This window comes from Podarcis filfolensis (assembly GCF_964270895.1).
Source record: "Podarcis filfolensis genome assembly, chromosome: 17".
NCBI lineage: Eukaryota > Metazoa > Chordata > Lepidosauria > Squamata > Lacertidae > Podarcis > Podarcis filfolensis.
In genome coordinates this window covers 40,313,549-40,337,759 of record NC_139621.1, presented here as the reverse complement: position 1 = coordinate 40,337,759, position 24,211 = coordinate 40,313,549, and the positions used below count along the sequence as shown (strand labels likewise).

At 42.9% G+C, this 24,211-nt stretch overlaps 1 protein-coding gene and 1 long non-coding RNA gene across 4 annotated transcripts in view; one reads left to right on the top strand and one right to left on the bottom strand.

Moving 5' to 3' along the window:
* The window catches only part of LOC310753163, a 61,433-nt gene extending 58,693 nt beyond the window's left edge, over positions 1–2,740 (top strand). The window contains exon 2 of the long non-coding RNA XR_014543246.1: positions 1,431–2,740. This is a non-coding gene — a long non-coding RNA (uncharacterized lncRNA). The remainder of the gene's footprint in view (positions 1–1,430) is intronic.
* Positions 2,741–4,095: 1,355 nt separating this feature from the next.
* The window catches only part of KPNA1 (karyopherin subunit alpha 1), a 38,198-nt gene continuing 18,082 nt past the window's right edge, over positions 4,096–24,211 (bottom strand). For all 3 annotated transcript variants that reach the window (XM_083593522.1, XM_083593520.1, XM_083593521.1), the window contains exons 6-14: positions 23,471–23,602; positions 22,494–22,582; positions 15,439–15,538; positions 14,876–15,039; positions 14,466–14,544; positions 10,424–10,549; positions 9,746–9,873; positions 8,730–8,908; positions 4,096–7,009 (exon numbers count right to left, since the gene is read on the bottom strand). In XM_083593522.1, coding sequence (XP_083449648.1) covers positions 6,822–7,009; positions 8,730–8,908; positions 9,746–9,873; positions 10,424–10,549; positions 14,466–14,544; positions 14,876–15,039; positions 15,439–15,538; positions 22,494–22,582; positions 23,471–23,602 — 1,185 coding nt within the window. In that variant the 3' untranslated portion in view covers positions 4,096–6,821. The remainder of the gene's footprint in view (positions 7,010–8,729; positions 8,909–9,745; positions 9,874–10,423; positions 10,550–14,465; positions 14,545–14,875; positions 15,040–15,438; positions 15,539–22,493; positions 22,583–23,470; positions 23,603–24,211) is intronic.

Below are 24,211 nucleotides of genomic sequence, written 5' to 3'. Positions count from 1 at the left end.
CGAAATCCAACACAGAGGATAGCACTAAAAGGAGATACAATTCAGGACTTCAATCCTATAGCCACTTACATGGGTGTGATACCCCAATGGCTTCAAGGAAGTATTAACAATTTTGGGGATAAAATGGTGGTGTGTGGAACCCCCAGGAAAATTGGCAAGGGTCCTTGGAACACTTTCCTAACACTACTCTCTGGGATTAGTTGCTGACGTAGGAACAGAAACACAATAAAAGTGTGTTCCTGGTACCTAGCAATCTCCTTAAAACTGGCATCAAAAGCTGCAGAAAATTACTTATACAGTCATACCTTGATTCTCAAATGTAATTGGTTCCAGAATTCCATTCGACTTCTGAAAACGTTCGAAAACCAAGGTGTGGCTTCCAGTTGGCTGCAGGAGCTTCCTGCACTCAATTGGAAGCAGCGTTGGGACGCTCAGCTTCCAAAAGACATTCACAAACCTGAACTCTCACTTCCAGGGTTGCGGCATTTGGGAGCCAAAATGTATGTGCACCAAAGCATTCGAGAACTAAGGTATGACTGTACTCAGTGTCACTCTTCCCAGGCCTTGATCAGTCTGAGTAAGGCCAATTCCAGAAACCAGGCTTGGACCCACACTGAAATGTGCCTATATAATCAGCATCCACGATTACCTCCAGTTGCTCTGCCGTTACCCTCTTGACTAATAATGGGGCATTTGCAACTTGTCAGTCACCATTGGGTCCAGGTTTGACTTCTTCAAGAAATGGGTGCACTGATGCCTCTCTCTAAGAGCAACAGAGTCCACAAAACAATGCTAGGCATAAGATGCCACAACCGTTGCATTAAGATCATTCCAAAGACAAGTGTCTTCATCCTCGAAAGTGCTGCCCAAACATGTCAAAGTGGGACTTGGGATAGATACTCCAGGTTCAGCAGTGGCCATATGGGTACTTGATGCAATGGAGGCAGCGCAGTATGATTTTGCAGTGCTCACCACCATATGGTAGGTGCAATTATGCACTCAAACCAGTGTTCATTATACCAGTATAGGTAAATAATTCCATGTAGGTAAGAAACAGCTACAGCAAAGATGTAGCACAAACCACTCTTTCAGTTTGGGTCTACTTAGCCTTGCCACCATGCACAGGTAAAGGGACCCCTGACCGTTAGGTCCAGTCGCGGACGACTCTGGGGTTGCAGCGCTCATCTTGCTTTATTGGCCGAGGGAGCCGGCGTACAGCTTCCGGGTCATGTGGCCAGCAGGACTAAGCCGCTTCTGGCGAACCAGAGCAGCGCACAGAAACGCTGCTTACCTTCTCGCCGGAGTGGTACCTATTTATCTACTTGCACTTTGACGTGCTTTCGAACTGCTAGGTGGGCAGGAGCAGGGACTGAGCAACGGGAGCTCACCCCGTCGTGGGGATTCGAACCGCCGACCTTCTGATCGGCAAGCCCTAGGCTCTGTGGTTTAACCCACAGCGCCACCCGCGTACCTTGCATACTAGTGCTCAAATTATACAGGCTTTCTGTTGTTGAAAAGTTGTGATATGATTTGGCAAAAACAGAGACGCCAAGGGAAGGGGTTATGAATCATTATTGGCCCCTCACCTGTCTTTTCCCCATAAAGACTGTGCATAGAAGCACACGCAGCACAGAATCATAGAACTGTAGAGTTGGAAGGGGCCACAAAGGTCGTCTAGTCCAGCCCCCTGCAATGCAGGAAACGTTTGCCCAACGTAGGGTGTGAATCCACAATCTTGAGCTCAAGGCCAAGTAAAAGTGGGGTTGTATGGAGTGTAGGTTGTAAAAAGCACAATTTGTTATGTTTCACATCGCTGCTGATCACAAGGCATGCCTTGGTCTGTAATTTACTAGCTTTGTGGAGCTTGAGCCAACATGAGATGACCTTTAACCAGCAGGGTTTTTAAAAATAATTGAATAGATTACGCAATTCAGGAGGTCTCTTATCTTTCCCCCCACCCCATCCCCCACCTACTGGTTGTCAAAAAATTCTGATGCCTTATGCAGACATGATCCTTATTCCATTTTCCCAATTGATTATTATTATTAGCATTTGTTTGCTGTTTTATGGGGGGAAAGGGGGGTGTCTCCAAGCAACATAAAATGATAAAATAGAAACAGGTAAAATTGGAAACCACATTGAGAAAGGAGACTTAAAACACGAAGATTCTTAAAAGTGCTCATCCAGCAACACAAATGTACCTCCCTCCCATGTCCCCATCACAGGATAGGCTAAAATAGCACACAAAGGTTTTTCCTGAAGTGTAGGTAATCCAGATACTTTATGAAATATTGTGCATTGTAGAAATGTTTTTTTATTGTGCATTTTTGGTCTCATTTTATCTTGCACACTGCTCTGATGGCTTGTGATTTATAAATAACCTGAATCAATAATTTATAAATATGTAAAATAAAAAGGGGGAGGAGAGGAGAGAATGTTCCATCACACCTGTGTAATATTTACCTTAGTGTTACACTGAATACAACCTTTTTTCAAGAGATATACCGGTATGTTATTCCACTGGTGAATCAGGACTGGACACCAACTTCAACTGGGGTGCACTATTGCCACTACAGAAATATTTTATAGAAAAACCTTGAGCCACTAATTGCTCATTAACCCACTTGATATAGAGTTCTTCTGACGATAAAAATGGTAGGGGAGAACTCCATGCATCGAATAACCATGTAAGATGCATAGAATTAATAAAAAGGCCCCCTTCCTAGGGCAGAGGATGTTACACTCAGTAGTAGCCTGTTATTTTCAAGGGCAATATATCTGAACTCACCTGGTTTATAAAGGAAAAAGTAATGGCATACAGTCCAGGCATGGCCAAACTTGGCCCTCCAGCTGTTTTGGGACTACAACTCCAATCATCCCTAGCTAACAGGACCAGTGGTCAGGGATGATGGGAATTGTAGTCCCAAAACAGCTGGAGAGCCAAGTTTGGCCATGCCTGGCATACACTCGGGTGTTATTGGGGCTCCTGCTAATTGAGGCCTCTGGCAAGCAAGGGCAGGTTTTTCTCAAATGAAGCCCCAACTCCAGCCCATTGACTTTGTCCTGTAGAACTCAGTGGCATTTTGGGAACATGCTCATATGGAGATCCATTTGCTCAGTCTATACCGTATCGCTGGCTTTTGTTACAAGGCAAACTTCACAGTCAAATTTTGGGGTTACAAAATTATCTCATCTGTAGCCTTTCATAGTACAGTAGTTTGGCTTGGGCATAATGTATACCAAATCCCATTTTTCTGGGTACCAAGAAGTTCCTTGATCACTATGGGGTATGTCATACTACGCATTCCTATTGAGATTTTTAACTTCTCCAATAAAGAGCACCATGATCTCTGAATATACAAATTCAGTTCTTGATAAAGCCTAGAAATAGTTTTCATTCTAATTCAGGTGTCTTGGGCTACATGTATACAGAATTACTACCCAAAGCACAGGGCTAAATGTACATATTTCAAAATATGTATCTTTAAATAATATATTCCTCCCCCTACCTTTTGTGGCCTGCCCCCCAGTAAACAGGAAGTAATCCTCTCATGCTATTATTAGACACTCTATAACTTTGGGAAATGATTTATAGATTATGGTACGGACCCTAAATGCTTCCTTCAATCAAATCACATTTGAACGAGGGTGCTGTCTCCCTTAAACCCAATATGCAACAATGGGGGTCTCTCTGCCAGAGGCATTCAGTACACCAGTTTGGGGCTAGTAGGGACAGAAGGCACAATCTGCCAGCTTCATATCCATTTCCTTCCTGCCCTTGACCCCCCCCCCCAGCAAAAAATGCAGGCAGCGTTCTGCTCGTCGAGGTCAGCAGGTCAACACTGAAATAATATTTATGTGCTAGTGCAAGCCTTCAAAGGTTTAGGAAGTGTGGTTTGACGCTTCAACTCATTGTCCAGAACTTTTACGCAGTCAGCTCCATCTCGCAGAGTTGACACAACTTCCACATACCTGCAGTCTCTCAACTTTGGACTATACAGGATATTCTGATTTGCGTATGTACCACACCAGCTAACAGAAAGAAGCACCACATTAGCCCTACTTTTAAAAACGAAAGAAAAAGACAGCACTCCGTTTCACTTCTATGTATTTATGGTTTAATTCACTCCTTTAAAGAGAGAATTCATTATTTCCTAGCGGGAACACCAATGCACCACGTTCTCACTAGCTTGGGAGAAAAACTTTCGGTGTGAGAAAGATATAGGATGTGTGTAAATATACATATATACATACACATCAGCACACACATTGGAGGAGTGTGCCTGTGCATATATACTCTAGGTAAGCACACACATATACACACTGTCAGTGTTTGTGCATGTGAGACATTTCTGTACCACATGCACCCTTCACTGAAATTGGCTTACAAAATATGCAGCTTGCTGCCCCCCCCCGAAAAACTATCAATTAAAGTACATGATTTGAAACAAATCTTATAGAAATGACATGTCATCAGTAATTTACACTTTAAAAAACTCAGCCACAAAAAAAATCTGGAAGCTGAAACAAGATTGCTATTCATCAGTGCTGCTACCACCCCTAAAGAAACATGGTTTACTATGGGATAGAAAGGCAACATTGAGGTTGTTATAAAGATTAGCCACCTAATTTAAAGAACAAACCAACCAGACTGTACTTCATTTTTTGCCCACAATACACCCCATGAAACTACTCTTCTCACACCTCGCTTACCTTTCTTGTACATTGTTTGCTTCCTGTTCACTGTGGATTCTTTCTCCCATCTGCGGTTTTGGTGCCTTTCCCCCCTTTTTAAACATCAATCCAGCCAATCCTGCTGGATTTGGTTACGTGATGATCCCACTATGCCAAATCAGAGAGAGGCCATAGATTCCTTCTCTCATAGTAGGGGGCTAACTTTTTTTTGCCTGGTTTTAAATTCCCCCAGAACAATAACCAAAATGGGAAATAAGTTTATTGCAAAACACATGCCCGCCCCCCCCATCTCAGCCCAGCCCTAATTTTAAAGTTACAAACAACTGAAGTTGAAATGGTAACCTAGAGATGCTTCTTCATAAAGCAGCACAAAACTAAAGGAAGTTAACTTAAGAGGGTGGAGGCTGATGAAGAATGGAGAGAACTGGCAGCTGCCAGCGAGAGCTCCCATCCTAAAAGCACAGACATAGATACAAAGTGTTCAGGAGAAGGGTCAGCCACACAGAAGAACACTGATGAGACCATACCTCCTAACACGTTGACAAAGTGTATTTCCTTGCAGGCGATGTCAGTTTTCTTCCGTTAATTATAACATGAAGAATCTTGCCAAACAATTCTGACAACAGAATTTATTATGTATTCACAATGTTTGTAATGGAAGGTCAAGTCCTGGAAAGTCAAACTGAGCCAAGGTGCCGCCCGGTCAGGGGACAGGGTGCAAGCCTCCCGCAAGATCCATGCATTCACAAGAGAGTGAACAACACTGCTGATAATGGCTGATGCCAAGTTAAATTAAGACTATGCTGTCGGAGTCGGCTGGCCTTAGACTAGGTGAAGAGGTTCAAAACAATTGGCATTCATATCCAATGTCTTCGGTCCGAGCGTATCGGAGAGCCACCACCTTGGTGCTAGTCAAGAGAGCATTCTACAGACACACGGAGACGGCACGACAACACTCCTGGTTGTTGCAGGAAGCTGACATGGCGGCGTTTGGCCAGAGATCAGCTCTACTAAGGATTAAATGAGCAGCGTCAGTCAAGAATATTAGGCAGATGATTTCAGAACTTAGGTTTCATTAGTCATAAGAGCGTTCTATGTGCCTTTAAGTGAAGTTTATAGAATCCAGGTGTCCCTTTCTGGCCTGACTTAGAAGCTACAGTCCACGTAAGCAGAGGTGGCCCAGGGAGGCCCTTATCTTCTTTGCTTCAATATTTTAGCATGTCAAGAATTTACAACAGAATGTGATTTACAGACAGCCCTGTTCAACCAAGACGTTTACAAAAACTCAAGCGTGGATTTCTCAGCAGGAACCATGTTAATGAGGACCACTTTCGAAACTTGAAAGAGATTTCAGTCTGGATGTAGAGGGAGCCAATTGATGATGTGGTAGATGGACAGGAACAGTTCCTCTATCCCTGACGTGATTTCGGACATCTTCAAAAGAGCCCTGGCTGCCCCATGGGAGGTACAGAGAGATGGGCTCCGTTCCTCATGCAGACAGAAGAGAACAAACCCCATGCAGTCGAAATGGCAGCAGAGGAATCCTGCCTGCTGTCAACTGTTCATTGTTCCAAGAACCTGGAACAGCTTATTCACTGGCGGCTGTAAGTGCAGGGAACAGAGAGCTCCTTCCTGTATCTCTGTGTATCATATATGTATATATATATAGTATACATACATATATATATTAACAGAAGCCCAAGCTGCCACACACAGAACCACCACCATTCAAAATTCTGTGTGAGCCTCAAAGAGTCTCTCGAATCCTCTTTGTAGATAGCAAGAACACTGCAACACACACACAGACACACAAAGGAAACTCCACCCTTGTTTTAGAATCTAGGATTACACCACTTTAGTGTGTACTTCATTGGGGAAAACTGACATCTTTGCAGAAGTGCCCAAGCTCTGGAGAGATGGGCACAGCAGCTAGGGTAAGCCCTTACCGAAGTGGCGTCCTACAAAAAAGAGCCAAATGTTTTCCAGTTGTGTTTGTAAGGAAGCGTGTGTGCAAAGCAAGCAAATGAGCTCACACAGGTTTATGGAAAACAGGACCACTCTGTGGGCAACTCAGAGCTCTACAATAGGGCTGGATGGGCAAGTGCAACGCAGTGCACAGAAGCGCCTCACAGCTGGAACCCTTCCATGGGAGCCTCGCACTGCTGGAAGATGTACTGCTGCTGGCCAAGATCGACTTGGGGGGCGATGCTGCTGTCTTCCTCCTCTGTCCCAAAGTAGTGCTCAATCAGATCAAAGGCCTTCTGGTAGATTTCTTGGTTCTCGTGACTCTGGAGGAATTCAATCTTATCCAGGCCTGCAAGAAAAATACACAGAGCCCCTCAGTTCTTGAACATGAAGGTATACCTGAACTGCTTCATCTTTGTCAACGATGGAGAACCTCTGGCTCTCCAGATATTGGTGGATTCCCCATCACCCCATATCATTTGCCATGCTGGTTGGGGCTGACAGTAGCTAGAGTCCCCAAACATCTGGATGGCCACAGGTTCCCTATATGTACATGTTGCTGAGAAGGGGGTGGGGCAAAGACGGAGCGAGATACACAGACCAGGCTATCTGAACTGTAGCTTCAATTAAAAACCAGGAGACTCCATTGAGACCCCACAAAGATTCTAACGGCAGAAGTTTCCATTGCTACTGGAGCTATCCCACCCCACAACTGCCTCTTCATTACTTCAGACTTTGCAGGTGATGCTTAGGTAATGATGTGGTATAGAAATATTAAAATGCTCTGCAAAACCCTCAAGTGTTGTAATCCACAAAAATGCCCTTAAGAGGATCTTTATGTTCTGCCCAGTGCAGCAGCTAAGCCTGCAGCCTAACTGCAAGATTTTGGTTATATTTATATTTTGGCGTTTGTAAAGGACCCCTGGAGGGTTGAGTCCAGCCAAAGGCGACTATGGGGTTGCGGCGCTCATCTCACTTTCAGGCCGAGGGAGCTGGAGTTTGTCCACAGACAGCTTTCTGGGTCATGTGGCCAGCATGACCGCTTCTCGCTCAATGGGACACCGTGATGGAAACCAGAGCGCATAGAAACCTTCCCTATTTATCTACTTGCACTGGTGCGCTTTCGAACTGCAAGGTTGGCAGGAGCTGGGACACAGCAATGGGAGCTTACCCCGTTGCAGGGATTCAAACCGCCTACCTTCTGATTGGCAAGCCCAAGAGGCTCAGTGGTTTAGACCACAGCGCCACCCGCGTCTGCAGACTAACAAACATGAAGAGATATTTCCAAAATTCTGCTTTTATTTTGAAAAGAGGCACTGCCATTATATTATAAATGAACCAAGTTGGAAAAGGTTCCGAAAAAGGCACCAAAATGATCAAGGGGGTGGAGATGCTCCCATATGAAGAATGGTCGCAGCATTTGGGACTTTTTAGTTTAGAGAAAAGGCAAATAAGAGGTGACCTGATAGAAGCCTGTAAAATTATGCATGGCATGCAGAAAGTACATAGAGAAGTCCGCACCCCCCCCCCTTGTAACACCAGAATTCATGAACATCCCATGAAACTGCATGTTGGAAGATTTAGGACAAATATAAGAAAGTACTTCTTCATGCAGTGTATAGTCAAACTATGGAACTTGCTTCCTCAGGAGGAAGTGATAGCCAACAATCTGGATGATTTTGGAAGGCGATTAGACAAATTCATGGAGGAGACGGCTATCAATGGTTATTTCCTCCACCGTTGGAAACCATGAGAGGGGAGAGTCCTCTTGTAGGCAAGATGGACAACTGGCCTGATCCAGCAGACTATTCTTATGTTCCTAAATGCTACTTGAACTGGAAAATTAAAGGCAACTGAGGAAGCATCAGAAGTTGTTGCAAAGGAAGAATACAAGAAAGAAACTTATGGGCAAGAAAATGTACAGTAGGTCCTTCCCCCCCCCCCCCCGACACTGAAAGAGTACAATTTTGCTTGGAAAGTCTTCCATTTACTTTGAGGTCATAATGAACCATGAGAAACGAAAGCTGGATAGTCTAATATGGATGCCACCCACCAGCACATCCCCTTACCATAGGCTTCCTCAATGAGTGCACAGTATGGGTTAATGCCAGTTCCACTTCGCCTGGCTTCTTGCTCGCCCAGTCTCAGGATGTTTTCCAGCCCATTAAGAGCCACCTGCACAATCTTCGAGTCCATTACCGTCAGGAGGTCACAGAGTGGTTTGATGCAGCCAAGTTCTACCAGGTACCTGAAAACCACAATGGATTGGGAATCAAGACAACTAGAGGATTCGGTTTGGCAAAGTGGCAGCACCACTTCTGGCATCTTGGTTAAAGGTAAAGGGTAAAGGGACCCCTGACCATTAGGTCCAGCTGTGACCGACTCTGGGGTTGCGGTGCTCATCTCGCTTTACTGGCCGAGGGAGCCGGCGTACAGCTTCCGGGTCATGTGGCCAGCAGGACTAAGCCGCTTCTGGTGAACCAGAGCAGCGCACGGAAACGCCGTTTACCTTTCCGCCGGAGCGGTACCTATTTATCTACTTGCACTTTGACGTGCTTTTGAACTGCTAGGTTGGCAGGAGCAGGGACCGAGCAACGGGAGCTCACTCCGTCGTGGGGATTCGAACTGCCGACCTTCCGATCGGCAAGTCCTAGGCTCTGTGGTTTAACCCACAGCACCACCCGCGTCCCGCAGGCACCCCCAAAGGCACGAAGTGTTCTCGAGAGAGAGGAACAGCGTTCCGCTCACCCATGTCCAGTGGATAACACTCAGTGGTATGAAGAATCTGGGCAGTTCTTCTATAAAGTGAAGCCTTAGAAGAGGCTGACCCAAATAGTGTAGACTGGAGTGGCGAAATCTCCAGATATTGCTTTACTACAACTGCATAAACTCTGGCCATTAGCTATGCTGACCAGAGGTCCCCCCCTCCTGACAGAGATACGATAAAGCTTGTGTGAATAGAGCAGCCATCTTTTGGTCAAGGGGGATGAGGAGTGCAGGAGAAAAGAGAAACTTTGCAGCACCAGCTCTCGGCACAACCCTTCCACCGTGAAGATCTTTGTTTGGAAAGCTTGCTGGCACTTACTTGATCTGCTCAGCAGAGCCACCAGATGTTGCGTTAGTAATAGCCCAAGCTGCTTCTTTTCTTGTCCGAAACTCGGCAGTTTGCAATATACTTATCAGAGCTGGGAAAATGTTGGCATCTATGACAGTCTGAAAAATAAACAAATAGCAGATTTAAGAATCAGGATTATTTGCTTCAACACAGTAATATGACACAGAGTGCTACAGTGAGGGGGGAAAGTATTTGATCCCCTGCTAAATTTATCTGAGAACACAGCCGGTTACGTCTTGTGTGTTTATTGAGGATGCTTTACGTGACCATAGGTTTGTGCGTTGTTGTTTAGACCAAATAACCAGCTTGAGTCCAGCAGAAAGGGGGATGGCACAGGTTACTCTAATCATGGAAAGCTGGATTCAACAGTGGTTTTTGTTTGCTTGTTTTGTTTTGTATACAATAGTATTGAGCATCCATCTCCAACTGGTCTAATATTTTGTGGGGGGAGGAGTAGAGTTAAAATTAGAGTTGTTCTCCTGACATTTCCCAGTTCTGATTTTGAATTCATAAAAGTCTGCTGAAAATGCCAAACGAGATACAAGCAAGAGCGTGTAATATTCTGCCAAAGTCTGCATGGACAGCAATAGATCTAAGAATCTGATTTTGTGTTAATAAGTGAACCTCTGAGCCAACCAGCTTCATTACCTGAATCTGCGCTCTGTTTCCAGCTGTGATGTTTGATATTGTCCAACATGCTTCCTTTTTGATTGATTCTTTAGGACTGCTAAGCAAGTGTAGTAAACTCTGCAGAGCCGAACAATTCAATATTACCTGGGAAAGGGAAAGAAAGAGATTGATTTTAGACTGCATCCAAAAGACGGATCTAAAAATTCCATGCACACTTACCTTAAGGAAACATGAGGAAGGCATAACAAAGAGATTTTTTCCTTATCTAAAATCAAAAGACTATGCTGAGAAAAAGCAGAAAGCTCAATGAAGTAAAGGGAGAATACGATAGCAGTAGGTCTGCCTGAAGATAAAATCAAGTGGGAAGAAACGAAAAGAACGAAAGAGGCAGAAAAGGCAACATAAAGGGCTTTTCCATGCACAGAAAGCACTGTCAATGACAGGAGCAGATACTGAGCCCGGCATGAGAGTTTGAAGAACTTGACGGAGAAGACAGGTGCACTTAATACCTTTCTCATCTCAGATTTAGTGGAAAGTAAGCTGTCACTGATGAGGAGGCAGATATTCTAAGTAATGTAAGTATTAATAATGTTAAAGACTGCATAGGTAGGCATTTTCATATTAACGAATCTAACCAATGAGCCTAGAAGTCTCACACTCTAACCCTGTAAATATAAGGTGAGCAAGAAAGAAAATGTGAAAGAATGGAAAATATTATTTTGAAAGCTTAAATTTCTCCCGCAATGAAGTGGCAGACTTTGCCAAAGAAAAGCAAGCAGGGGTTGTTTATCATTAGACTTTATTTACTTCCGGAGGCGGCGCCATCGGCAATGGCGGATTCCCTCTAGTCTGGAGGGAGAAGCTCCGCGGAAATCGGGTCTTGCCGTTATGGCGAAGCAGGGACCCTCTTGAAAATCACAGGCGGGTGAAGCCTGTGACCGTGGCACCTTTAGCGCCCCCCCAAATCGCGAGGGAACCCTGCGAGGGGTTCTGGAGCGTAACAGGGAGATTGGCGCAGTGCTGAGAGTCAATTGCTCTTTCCGTGGAGTGAAGCCGCGCAGCTGTTGCCGGAGAGCGCTGACCTTTTTCCTGTGACAATTTGGTTACTAAACAACTACCCGTGAGTAGGTGAAGTTTTAAAGATTGGGATTAAAAGAAAAAAAAAGGGACTAATTTGGCACTGAAGCGGGAAGGTGTAAACAGGAAGTCCGCCTTCCGCTTTCTGTATATAGATCAAAGCAAAGACTGTTTAAGCGAAGACCTGGAGAGTTGTGTTTAAAGTCTTAAATCCGAACGTCAAAGCAAAAGAATTCCCTCCCCGAATTGCAGGAGAGGGGAGGGAAGAGAGGAAAGTAATTTATTTGCCTGCAAAAAAAGACAAGAAGGAGAGAAAAGGGAATAAAGACCACCACTTAATCCTTGGGAACGGATTGCCAGGATCGTTAGAACTGTTGTACTGAGAGTCGCACTATTTATGGACAATGTAACTTTTTGACAGCTAGCTCTGCAAGGGAGATACTTGTTAAACGGCTTCTTTGGACTTGAAACTGTTGCCTATTTTGTTGAAGGGGGATTTGGAAAAGTTGGAAGAGATATTCTATTGCAATATTATTATTGACTGTTACTGTGTCCCCCTAGAGGAACACTGAAATTGTTACAACTACTTGGGGAATTTTCCACTTTCAACTAGCTTGGGAATTTCCACTGCAAAACAAGCTTTGGCCGTGGGACTGTCCTTGATTCCCAGACAAAGTGTGCTGGATGAAAAAATAACAAGATCGGGTAAGGTCAGATTACAGCAGACCAGTGCAGTATCCCAGCAGCGTAGAGCATCTGCTTCCGGCCCTCCTGCACCACAGGGGGAAGATCCTGTACAAGCTGGATCAAAAGGAATGGCCTCTGAAGAGGGATTTACTTCAGTATTAAACAAAATTTATGAAACATTGGAAAAGTTAAGTAAACAGGTTACTGAAGTGACAACTAAAATTGACCAGAACACTTCTAGCATTAACAATTTGGGGCAGAAGGTAAACTCCAATACAGAATCCATTGAAAAACTGCTGCAAGAATCTAATTCTAATTGAAAGAGAGCAGAGGAAGCAAGGGAAAAAGCAGCGGCTGTAGAGGAAAAAATAACACCGATATGCAAACAGCTTGGGGACCATCAGTCGCTTTTGTCTATGATTGAACTGAGGGAGAAACAGACTAATCTGAGGATCAGGGCGGTCCCTGAACTTGAAAAAGACAGCCCAAGTGATTTTCTTACACAGGAATTTGCAGACTTTTGGAACTTGGATGACAAGCAAGACTTTAAGATAGTAAGTGCTTTTAGACTTGGAAGAGGAGGGAGAAAGAACAGGTCGAGAGACTGTTTGATTACCCTCCGATCAAAAGAGGAGAGAGACAAAATACTGAGTCTGCACTTCCAGAAGACCTTGGAAATAAACGATTCAAGAGTGGAGATATTCAAGGACATTCCGAAATATCTTTTGGACCTTAGGTCTAATTACGGAGATTTGGTGGCCCTGTTGAGAGGAAATAGAACCATTTTTAGGTGGGAATTCCCCCAAGGCCTATCCTTTACCTTTAAAGGGAAAAAGTTTAAAATAATTCTTAAACTTAAACTTATTTAAAGATAACTATGAGGAATGTTGGACAGAAGTGAAAAAAGACTTAGAAATATGGTCAAATTTGAAGCTTTCCTTGTTGGGTCGAATTGCAGCTATAAAGATGAATGTATTGCCAAAGATGTTATTTTTATTTCAATCATTGCAAATTTTGGACAAGACGGACTGTTTCAAGAAGTGGCAGAGAGATATTTCTAGATTTGTCTGGCAGGGCAAGAAGCTCAGAATAAAATTTAAAATATTAACTGACGCAAAGGAAAGAGGCGGATTTGCCCTGCCAGACCTTAAACTTTACTATGAATCAGCAGCATTCTGCTGGTTGAAAGACTGGCTGCTTCTTGAGAACACAGACATTTTGGACTTAGAAGGTTTTAATAATGTTTTTGGGTGGCATGCATATTTGTGGTACGACAAGGTTAAAGCACATAAAGCATTTAAAAACCATATTGTCAGGAAAGCATTGTTTAATGTCTGGATAAGATATAAAGACTTACTTGAAAATAAAACCCCAAGGTGGTTGTCACCAATGGAAGCAAAGGCTCAGAAAAAGCTCAATATGGAGGCCAAATGGCCGAAATATTGGGAAATATTGGAACAAGAAGGAGACAAATTGAAATTGCAGAGTTTTGAGAAACTAAAAGATAAAGTGCGAGACTGGCTTCATTATTATCAAATAAGAGAGGCCTATAACTTGGACAAAAAAATTGGCTTCCAGGTGGAAAAATCAAAATTGGAAACAGAACTGTTAGATCCTAAAACTAAGATACTTTCAAGAATGTATAACTTGCTGTTAAAATGGAATACGCAGGATGAAACGGTTAAATCTGCTATGATTAAATGGGCACAAGATGTTGGACATAACATTATGTTTGCTGACTGGGAACAGTTGTGGACCACCGGTATGAAATTTACGGCTCTGTATATAGTTTGTATGATTATTGTAGATAGAATAGAAGTAGTTATTCTACAGAGCTGTTCTCCGAGTGGTTTATGCTCTGCTGTGCAACGACTGTCTTCGGAAGTGAATCTGGTGCTCACAACTCTGAGTTGTGAGTCCACAGCACTTTGACCTGTTCCTGGACAGAAGGTGGTCTCTGGAAGTGCTACCCCAGCTCGCCTGGCCCAGAGAGTGGCTGAAGTGGATGAGTCCAGTCGGTGGCACTGGCTCAAGGGCGATGCTGACAGGGAGAACCCCCAGAAAAGATTTGGAGGGGAATGTGTGGGGTGCACAGAGGGTGGAGAGGAAGGAAAAGTTCCATTGTATGAGCAGAAGTTCTGCTTGTGCAACATTTTCATTTTCATATAACCCACAATACATGTTCAACTCTATGAAGCCTCTTAACACTGGGGACTGAAAGAAAGAGATTTACTTCTATTCTGTTAATATGAAAACTGGAATCAATAAATGTTGTTGCAGTGAGCAGTGTTTATACCTGGGTCTGGATATCATCCCCTGTAACAATGTTCCCAACTGCTCGCAAAGCAGGAGATACCACTTTGTAGTCGTTATGCCTAAAAAAGGGAAAAAAGAAAGGCTTCAGTTTAACAGAGTCAAATGTTATTCGTTTCATAGTCACGTCTTCAACTGTTGTGTTTTGATGCCAGGATGCAAGGCCACTGTGTTCTATTTATTCCTTTGTTTCTTTAAGTAATATGGACATAATAACCACTGCTCCTGCAATGGGGTTCAAAACAGGTGGTCTTCGGCCCCAAATAATGTATTCACACCTGCACTTTCAGCAAGAAATAAAAGCCAAGGCCAACCTGACATGACGGCAAGTAAAAGGACAACCTTTAATAGACTTGCTTGATTAAATAAATTTGCTTGATCTAAAGTCCTTACATCAGGAGTTCCACAAGTCTCCTACATACTCCTGCATCAATCACAGCCTGGATTTTATCATTGGGTCCATCAGACAAGTATGAGAGTGCCCAACATGCATCTGCTAGGACATCTGTGTCGTTGACGAAGAGCAGCCATGACAGCACGCTCAGACAGGGGGAGACCTACAAAGAAATGAGAGGGGTGAAAAGTCAATGGAATAAGCTTGCCTGTCATCACAATTACTACTATGCGCAGATCTTTTTCAACAAAGGACCTAAACCAGTGTTTCTCAAACTTGGTCCCCCAGCTGTTGTTCGACTACAACTCCCATCACCCCATCTGGAAGCATACATGACAGCAAACAATTTTTTTAAAAGAGATAATAATAATAATAATAATAATAATAATAATTTTTATTTATACCCCTCCCTCCCCAGCTAAGGCCGGGCTCAGAGCGGCTTGATGAGAACTTTGTTTCCTTAAAAGCTTCCAGATATTTAAGAAGGCTGCTCCAGAAAGGAATGTTGTGAACTCCTTTTCTTATCCACAAAAGGCAACGCTTTTCAGACTTTATTTCCTACCTTAGCAAAGTCCGGGGGAGGATTCTTTCCTCTGCAAAGATTAGAGAGTGCCCACACAGCATTCCGAGTCATGGTGAGACGATTCTGTTTGGAAAGCAATCTGAAAATACACAAAAAGAGAAAAAGTATTGCAACAGAAAGCTTATGAGAAGAAGAGGACACTGAACACAAACTACCAGGTATCTGCTTTCTAACTTGAAATCATGCTTATAAAAGAAAACCCTGTTAAATTCCCATAGTTACAGTGGTACCTCGGTTTTCGAATGTCTCCGCTGACAAATGTTTCGGAATTCGAGTGCTGTAAACCTCAGAAGTAAATGCTTCAGTTTTCGAACGTGCCTCGAAAGTCAAACTGGAAACGCAGCTTCCGTATTGAGTTTTCCGTACTGAGATTTCTGTTTTGAGTTTTCGAACTTTTTGAAACTCAAATGGTCTTCCGGAACGGATTATGTTCAAAAACCGAGGTACTACTATATTTTTTATTCCCAAGAAGTTCAGGAGGAAATGTCATGCTTTCACAGAATGACACGGGGGGGGGGGGGGGGTGCAAGTATAGGAACACCCCCTATGCGTACAATCCTAGCTATGTTTACTCAGAAGTAAGTCCCTAAAATTCAGTTGGGCTTACTCCTATGTTAGTGGGATTAGGATTCCTTTTTTTTTTTTTTTTAATATTTTTATTTTTCCATATAAACACAATACAACAAACATAAACATACAAAAACAAAAACAAAACAAAAAACATGTATCATTTCATATCCTAATTTCATATCCTATCTTCCCCGACTTCCTCATGCTTCCCCTTTCTGTATTCCAAATTCTTATCGATTGTTCAGCAAATCTTCCCTTATTTTAATTTAAATTTAGACTATTCTTCCTTATTTTCCTTGTCTTAACCATTACTAATAGTAACCATTTACTTTCCAGTCCAACATCATTCTAACTTTCATTAACTTTGTAATATTTCTTTAAATAGTCCTTGAATTTTTTCCATTCTTCTTGCGCTGCTTCTCTTCCCTGGTTTCGGATTCTGCTCGTCATTTCTGCCAAGCCCATATAGTCTATCACCTTCATCTGCCATTCTTCCAGTGTGGGTAGTTCTTGCGTCTTCCAGTACTTCGCAATGAGTATTCTAGCTGCTGTTGTAGCATACATAAAGAAAGTTATATCCGTCTTTAACACCCCTTGGCCGACAATACCCAAGAGAAAGGCCTCTGGTTTCTTGGGGAAAGTATATTTAAATACCTTTTTAAGTTCATTATAGATCATTTCCCAGAATGCCTTAATCTTCGGGCAGGTCCACCAAAGATGAAAAAATGTACCTTCAGTTTCTTTACATTTCCAACATTTATTGTCAGGCACATGGTAAATCTTTGCAAGCTTGACTGGGGTTATGTACCACCTATATATCATTTTCATAATGTTTTCTCTTAAGGCATTGCATGCCGTAAATTTTATCCCGGTGGTCCACAACTTTTCCCAATCAGCAAACAAAATATTATGACCAATGTCCTGAGCCCATTTAATCATGACCGATTTAACCGTTTCATCTTGTGTATTCCATTTCAGCAGCAAATTGTACATTTTGGACAAATTCTTAGTACTGGGTTCTAACAGTTCTGTCTCCAATTTTGATTTTTCCACCTGGAAGCCAATTTTACTGTCCAGTTTAAACGCTTCATTAATTTGATGGTAGTGGAACCAATCTCTCACCTTCCCTTTTAATTTCTCAAAACTCTGCAATCTCAATTTGTCCCCTTCCTTTTCCAAAATTTCCCAGTATCTTGGCCACTTGGACTCCATATTTAACTTTTTAACTGCCTTAGCTTCCATTGGCGACAGCCACCTTGGAGTTTTATTTTCCAGCAAGTCTTTATATCTGTCCCAGACATTTAGTAGTGCTTTTCTGACAATATGATTTTTAAAACTTTTATGTGCTTTAACCTTGTCATACCACAAATATGCATGCCACCCAAAAATGTTATTAAAACCTTCCAAATCCAAAATGTCTGTGTTTTCGAGAAGTAGCCATTCTTTCAGCCAGCAGAAAGCTGCCGCTTCATAGTAAAGTTTAAAGTCTGGCAGGGCAAACCCCCCTCTTTCCTTTGAATCCGTTAGTATCTTAAATTTAATTCTGGGCTTTTTGCCCTGCCAGACAAATTTAGATATGTCTTTTTGCCACCTCTTGAAACAATCCATTTTATCAATTATTTGCAATGCTTGGAACAAAAACAACATTCTTGGCAATACATTCATCTTTATAGCTGCAATACGGCCTAACAAGGAAAGCTTCAAGTTGGACCAAATCTCCAAATCTTTTTTCACTTCTCTCCAAGTTTTTTCATAATTATCTTTAAACAAATTCACATTTTTAGCTGTCATATTTATACCCAAATATTTCACTTTTTTAACCACAGTCAACCCTGTCTCATTCTGGAACCTTTCCTTTTCTATCTGTGTCAAATTTTTCTCCAAAACCTTTGTCTTAGACTTATTCAATTTAAATCCTGCCATTTGACCAAACTCTTGAATTATTTCCAAAACTCTTTTCGTGCTAGCTTCTGGCTCTTGCAATGTAAGTACTAAGTCATCTGCAAATGCTCTCAGTTTATATTGTTTAGCTCCGACCTGAATCCCTTTAACCAACTGGTCCCTCCTAATCATATTAAGCAAAACCTCCAGGACCGATATAAAAAGTAATGGGGAGATAGGGCACCCCTGACGTGTCCCTTTTTCAATCTTGAACTCTTCTGTAACCACATTATTTACAATTAGTTTGGCTTTCTGTTCAGAGTATATTGCACCTATACCATTTTCAAACCCTTGGCCTACCCCCATCCCCCGGAGGTTCTTCAACATAAAACTCCAAGAAATGTTGTCAAAGGCTTTCTCGGCATCCACAAATATCAAAACAGCTTTAGTGTTTATGTTCACTTCCAGCTTTTCCAAAATGTCAATTATATTCCTTACATTGTTCGACAAGTGCCTTTTTGGGAGAAAGCCCGCTTGGTCCCCGTGAATCTCCTCCATCAAAACTCTCTTCAGTCTTTTTGCCAAAATATCAGCAAAGATTTTGTAATCCACATTCAATAACGAGATGGGTCGGTAGTTTTTAAGTTGGGTCTTTTCAGTCTCTGTCTTTGGTATAAGTGTAATGTAAGCCTCTCTCCACGTATCGGGTGCCCTTTTCCCCTCCATAATCTCATTGCAGACTTCCTTCAAAGGTTGTATCAACCCTTCCTTCAAAACTTTGTAGTATTTGGAAGTCAGTCCATCCGGTCCAGGGGATTTGCCCAGCGTCATGCCTTGAATGGCATCTTCTATTTCTTGTGCTGATATCTCCTGGTTCAATATTATCTTACTTTCATGCGAAACCTTTTTCAGCCCATTTTCCTCGAGGAACTGTTGTATGTCCATTTCTTTTTGCGGCCCTTGTGTGTAAAGTTGTCTAAAGTAGTTCTGAAAACAATTCCTAATTTCCGCTGGGTTGCTTATGTTTTTTCCTTCCACTTCTATATTTGTTACCGTGTTGAGTTTTTGTCTCTTCTTTATTTGCCAAGCCAGTAACTTGCCACATTTATCAGCAGATTCAAAAGTCTTTTGTCTCATTTGTTTAATTCTCCACTCTAATTCTTGATTCATCAGTTCCATATATTGTGTTTGATGAAATTTGATTTCTCTTAGAATCTCTTGGGATTTTGGCTTCGATCTTAATTGTTTTTCCCCTTCTTTTATCTTTTCCAAAATTCTCTCCTTTTTCTCATTTTGCTTTCTCTTCTTTAAAGTATTTTGCTGAATCAAAAACCCTCTCATCACGGCTTTGCTTGCGTCCCATACTATTCTTTTTTCTACTTCAGACCTTAAGTTGATTTCAAAATAGTCTTTCAAGGTTTTTTGGGCCTTCTTACAGATCTCCTCGTCTCTAAATAAGGTGTCATTCATTCTCCATCTGAAGGAACCAGTTGTTGTTTGCCTCATCACCATCTTTACAGCATTATGGTCGGAGAAAGTTTTTGGGCAGATTTCTACTTTTTTTATATTCGGAGCCATACTGCTAGTCACCCAGATTTGGTCAATCCTTGTCCATGTCATTTTGGCTTCAGAAAAGAAGGTTCCCTCTCTTTCTAATGGGTGTTTTGTTCTCCAAATATCAATCAAGTCCATATTGTCAGTCATTTCAAAAAAAGTCTTTGGTAGTCTTCCATCTTTTGTTATTACCTGTCTTTGTGCCTTGTCCATATTTGTTGAAACCACTCCATTCATATCTCCCATCAAAATTAAGTTGTAATCCATATGGTCCATCAAAATTTCATGCAACTTCTTAAAAAATTCAGCTTTCCCTTCGTTTGGTGCATAGATTCCCACTATCAAATACTTCTCTCCTTGGGATTGAATTTCAATTGCCAAATATCTTCCTTGATCATCTTTAAAAATTTGTTTCGGTTGCAATTTTTCTTTTGCATAGATCACCACTCCTCTCTTTTTTACTCTGTCTGAAGATATAAATTCCTGTCCCAGTCTTTTATTTATTAATAATTTTCTGTGTGCTCTTGTCACGTGGGTCTCTTGTAGGCAAATCAAGTCCAATTGGTCTTTCTTTAAGGCATGAAATATATTTTTTCTCTTCCTGGGAATATTTAAGCCATTACAATTCCAGGTTAGAAGTTGCAGAGCCATGATGGGATTATTTACTCCTTCCTCCTACAGCTCCCTGTTTTTGTTCCTCGTCTGTCGGTGGTACCGTGTTCGTGTCCAGTGATGGATGCCCTTGTCCTGGAAATGTCTCTTTCTGTAGGTCTTCTTCGTGTTCTCCCAAGAACTTGTCTTTATCACTTACAGTCTTTATTCTTCTCTTCTTTCCCTTATATTTAAAAGACAAGCCTTGGGGAAATTCCCACCTGAATGGTATGTAGTTCTTCTTCAGCAGTGTCACCAGGTCTTTATAATGTCCTCTTGCGTCCAAGATACTCTTAGGGATGTCTTTAAAGATCTCAATAAAAAAGTCTTCAATTCGAAGGGCTGTTTGGTAGTGCAGGTTCAATATTTTATCTCGCTCCTCCTTTGATCTTAAGGTAATAAGACAATCTCTGGGTCGATTTCTCTTCTGTCTTATTCCCAATCTAAATGCACTTTCTATCTTAAAATCTTCTTTCTTCAGCTCCTGCTTCCAAAAATCAGAAAATTCTTTTGTCAAATCATCCACCAAGTTCTCTCCTTCCTTTTCCGGCACAAGTCTGATCCTCAGGTTCCTCTCCTTGCGTTGCATATCCTGCATAGAGAGTGCCAGTTCATATTCATCCAATTTCTTGTAAACTGGTGGAAATTTTTCCTCCGCAGCAGTTGCAATTTCCTTAGCTTCCTCGGCTATCTTTCGTGTTATAGATGAATCTTCCAATAATTTCCCAATTGCTTCTGCATTTGAGTTCACTTTATTCCCTAGGTCAGTTATACTTTTAGTATTTAGGTCAATTTTCCCAGAGATTTCTTCAATTTTTTTATTTGTTTCAGCAACTTGTACTTTAGTTTCAGCAACTTGCAATTTAGTCTCCGCACCTTGCTTTTTTAGTTCCTCCAAAGAGTCATTTATCTTCTCCAATACCTTGGCAAATGATTCTTCTGTAGACATTGCTTTCGCTTTTGGCTTTGCAGCCACTATAGTTCCAGAGGCTCCTGTTACAGAAGCCCTTCTTTGCATGTAAGTGTCAATTTTGTATTGTCTGCCAGATCTCAAGGTTGTTTCTTGTAACTCCCCTTTCTCTTTACCATCTGCCATAACAAAGTCTTTTAGTCAAGGTCATTCCCAGACTTTGAAACTCACAAACAAAGTTCTCAAATTTTAAACTCCACTTGTTGCTGAAACAATTTGTAGGTCCTCTAGGGGGCGTAGAGTCAGTTCTATACTTCTCAAAGTAATCCCACACTCTTCAAAAAAGAAGGAATAAAAGTTTCCTAGTCCCTTTCAATTTTTCTTTCCTTTTTCAAGGGGATCCCAGTCAATAGTGTCCTGTAAGTAACTTTGTAATACCACAGAAACAGTGTTTCAAATTGGAAGTAACCAAAGTCAATTTGAGATATTTTTTAGCCTCTTATAGCAACAGTCCTTAGCCGGTTCCTTTTCTCCGGCAGTCCGATCCCAGGTTAAAGAGCAGCGATACTTAATCCAATTCTTTTAAATTGGCAGGGAAACACTTTTAAAATCTTCTTCCCCCCCCTCCTGCCTTCGGGGGGGGGAGTTCTTTGCTTTGGTGGTGGATTTCTTAAATCCCGCAAGTTTCCTCTCAAGCAGTTACAGCTAGAGTGCCTTTCGCTTTGATCTTGCTACAGAACGGAAAGCAGACTTCCTTTTTAGTGCTTGTCCGTCTCGGTGCCCAATTTCTTTACTTTTAGTGTCCAGTTATATTTTAGCGGTCAATCCTACTCACGGATAGTTGTTCTTTTAATCCAATTTCCCGGGAAGAAGTCAGCGCTCTCCGCTAATGGCGACGCGGCTTCGCTTCGCAGGCTGGGTGAAGACGACTCTCAGCACCGCTCCAAGACCCCTCCGCTCCTCCGGAGCCTTTAAAAAGGCTATTTCGCAGCGTCGGGGGGGCGCAAAGGTGCCCGCCGAGTCTCCAGTTCACAGGCAACGCGCCTGTGATTTTTAAGGGTCCCCGCTTCGCCGTAGCTGACAGGACCCGAACCCACGAAGCAGATCTCTCCCGGAGCTCCGGTTGAGATCCGCCATTAAGCGCCGGCGCTAACCGGATTAGGATTCCAGCCTAAGCTTACCTTTTGCTTGTAGGGCTGGCCAAATGATGAATCATTTTCTCCTCTCTATGCATCCTTCCCAACAGACCACATTAAAGCAATAAATATCAACTACAAAGCTATCTAGGTAGAGTCAGACAAGAAGTGTCTCTAATAGTTTGCACATTACACCAAATTCTTCTGCGCTAATACAGCAGTGCTCATCTGTATGAGCACATGCACACAGACAGACACAAAACCACTCCAGTCAGGGTTATTCCACTGGGCACTGCTGGCAAATAAACCTGAACACCATCTAGAAGACTTACTGCAATAGAGGGGGTAAGATGTTGCAGTCCAGCACGTAATCTCTACACATAGTACTGTCCCCTGCAATATTGCCGAGGGCCCAAACAGCCTGAAAAGAAGACAGGATACTGTTAGATCAACTTTTCTGAGAGCGCAACCCTCCCTTGTGCTGTATCTCAGCACCAATAATTGTCTTAACATCATGTTCATATATGAGCCAGCCTGACTGCTCCCACCGATCAGTATTGAGCCAAGTCACAGCTTGCTAGATAAGTTGAGTTGTTTGAACATGAGGCAACAGGAATCACTGAGGTTCTAAAGAGTTACTGTTTCCCCTTATTTATGTATTTAAACAGTTTATATACTAGAATCAGAACAGTGGACCCACCAAAAATTACACCCAGAAACACGTAATACCAATACACTGCCTTCTGCTCCGCTCCCCCTTCCCTTGGGATCCATGCAAATCAGTTAAGGGGTGGAGGCATTATTTTAACCCCAATCACAGAACGCTGTTCAGCAATACTTAAAACTTCTCCACTCAGCATGCTTCACAGGGATGAAAACCAGGCCATCCACACACCTCCCCTGATCCATGCTGATCAGCCAGGAGGGCTGATCTGAATTCCCCAAGACGCTGCTCTAGGCAGAGAGGTTTACACCTCCCCTCCTGCTGCGCTGTGATCAGAAGGATGAGCACGCAGACACACACGCTCAGCAGATCAGCTGGAAAGTGGCAAGCAATTTTCTTCCTGATTGCAGTGCACGTGGAAAAACTCAGAATACACCCAGCATTTTGTGAAGAGGAGGAAAAGAACCCGTCCCTGTTGCCCGGATTAAGGTTCTGCATCTCGCAAGTTAAGACTTTTGTTTGCCATCTTTTTAAACCAGATGAGCATCAGCAGCTGGAGGACTTGAAACTAGCAATAGGAGGAAACTCAGTGGCGTGTGCTATACCCAGCAGCCTCTATGCTATCTTGCCTTTTGAGACACTAACCTGTTCTTGCACATCTTCAAATTCTGAGCTGAGGAGCTCTATGAAGATAGGAACAGCTCCTGCTTGGATCACAATCCGAGTCTGAAGGGAATTTCCGGAGGCAATGTTAGTCAGCACCCAGGCAGCTTCAAACTGGAACAGGAGAGAGAGGAAGCCATTCTTCAGCAGCTGTTTGTCTACGACACGATGCTTGAACCAGAAATCTACACTAACTTGGGGTAGTTGCCATGCCAGGCGCTTGGTCAGAGGTGGCAACAAGCACAAGCCACCTGGCCACAGTGATCCATGCAACGGTCACCTCCAGGCTTGACTACTGTAATTCGCTCTACGCAGGGCTGCCCTTGAAGCTGTCCCAGAAACTCCAGCCATGGAGCATAGTCACCCAGTGCTTTTCAAGCTGCACTGGCTCCCGGTGGAGTACAGGGTCAGATTGAAGGTGCTGCTTTTGACCTTTAAAGCCCTTCACGGCCTAGGACCCTCATACCTACGAGACCGCCTCTCCCGGTCTGCCCCACGGAGAGCCTTGAGGTCCATAAATAGCAACACCCTAGTGGTCCCGGGCCCTAAGGAAGTTAGATTAGCCTCAACCAGAGCCAGGGCCTTTTCAGCACTGGCTCCGGCCTGGTGGAACGCTCTGTCTCATGAGACCAGGGCCCTGCAGGATCTGATTTCTTTCCGCAGGGCCTGTAAGACAGAGTTGTTCCGCCTGGCCTTTGGCTTGGAGCCAATTAGATTCCCTCC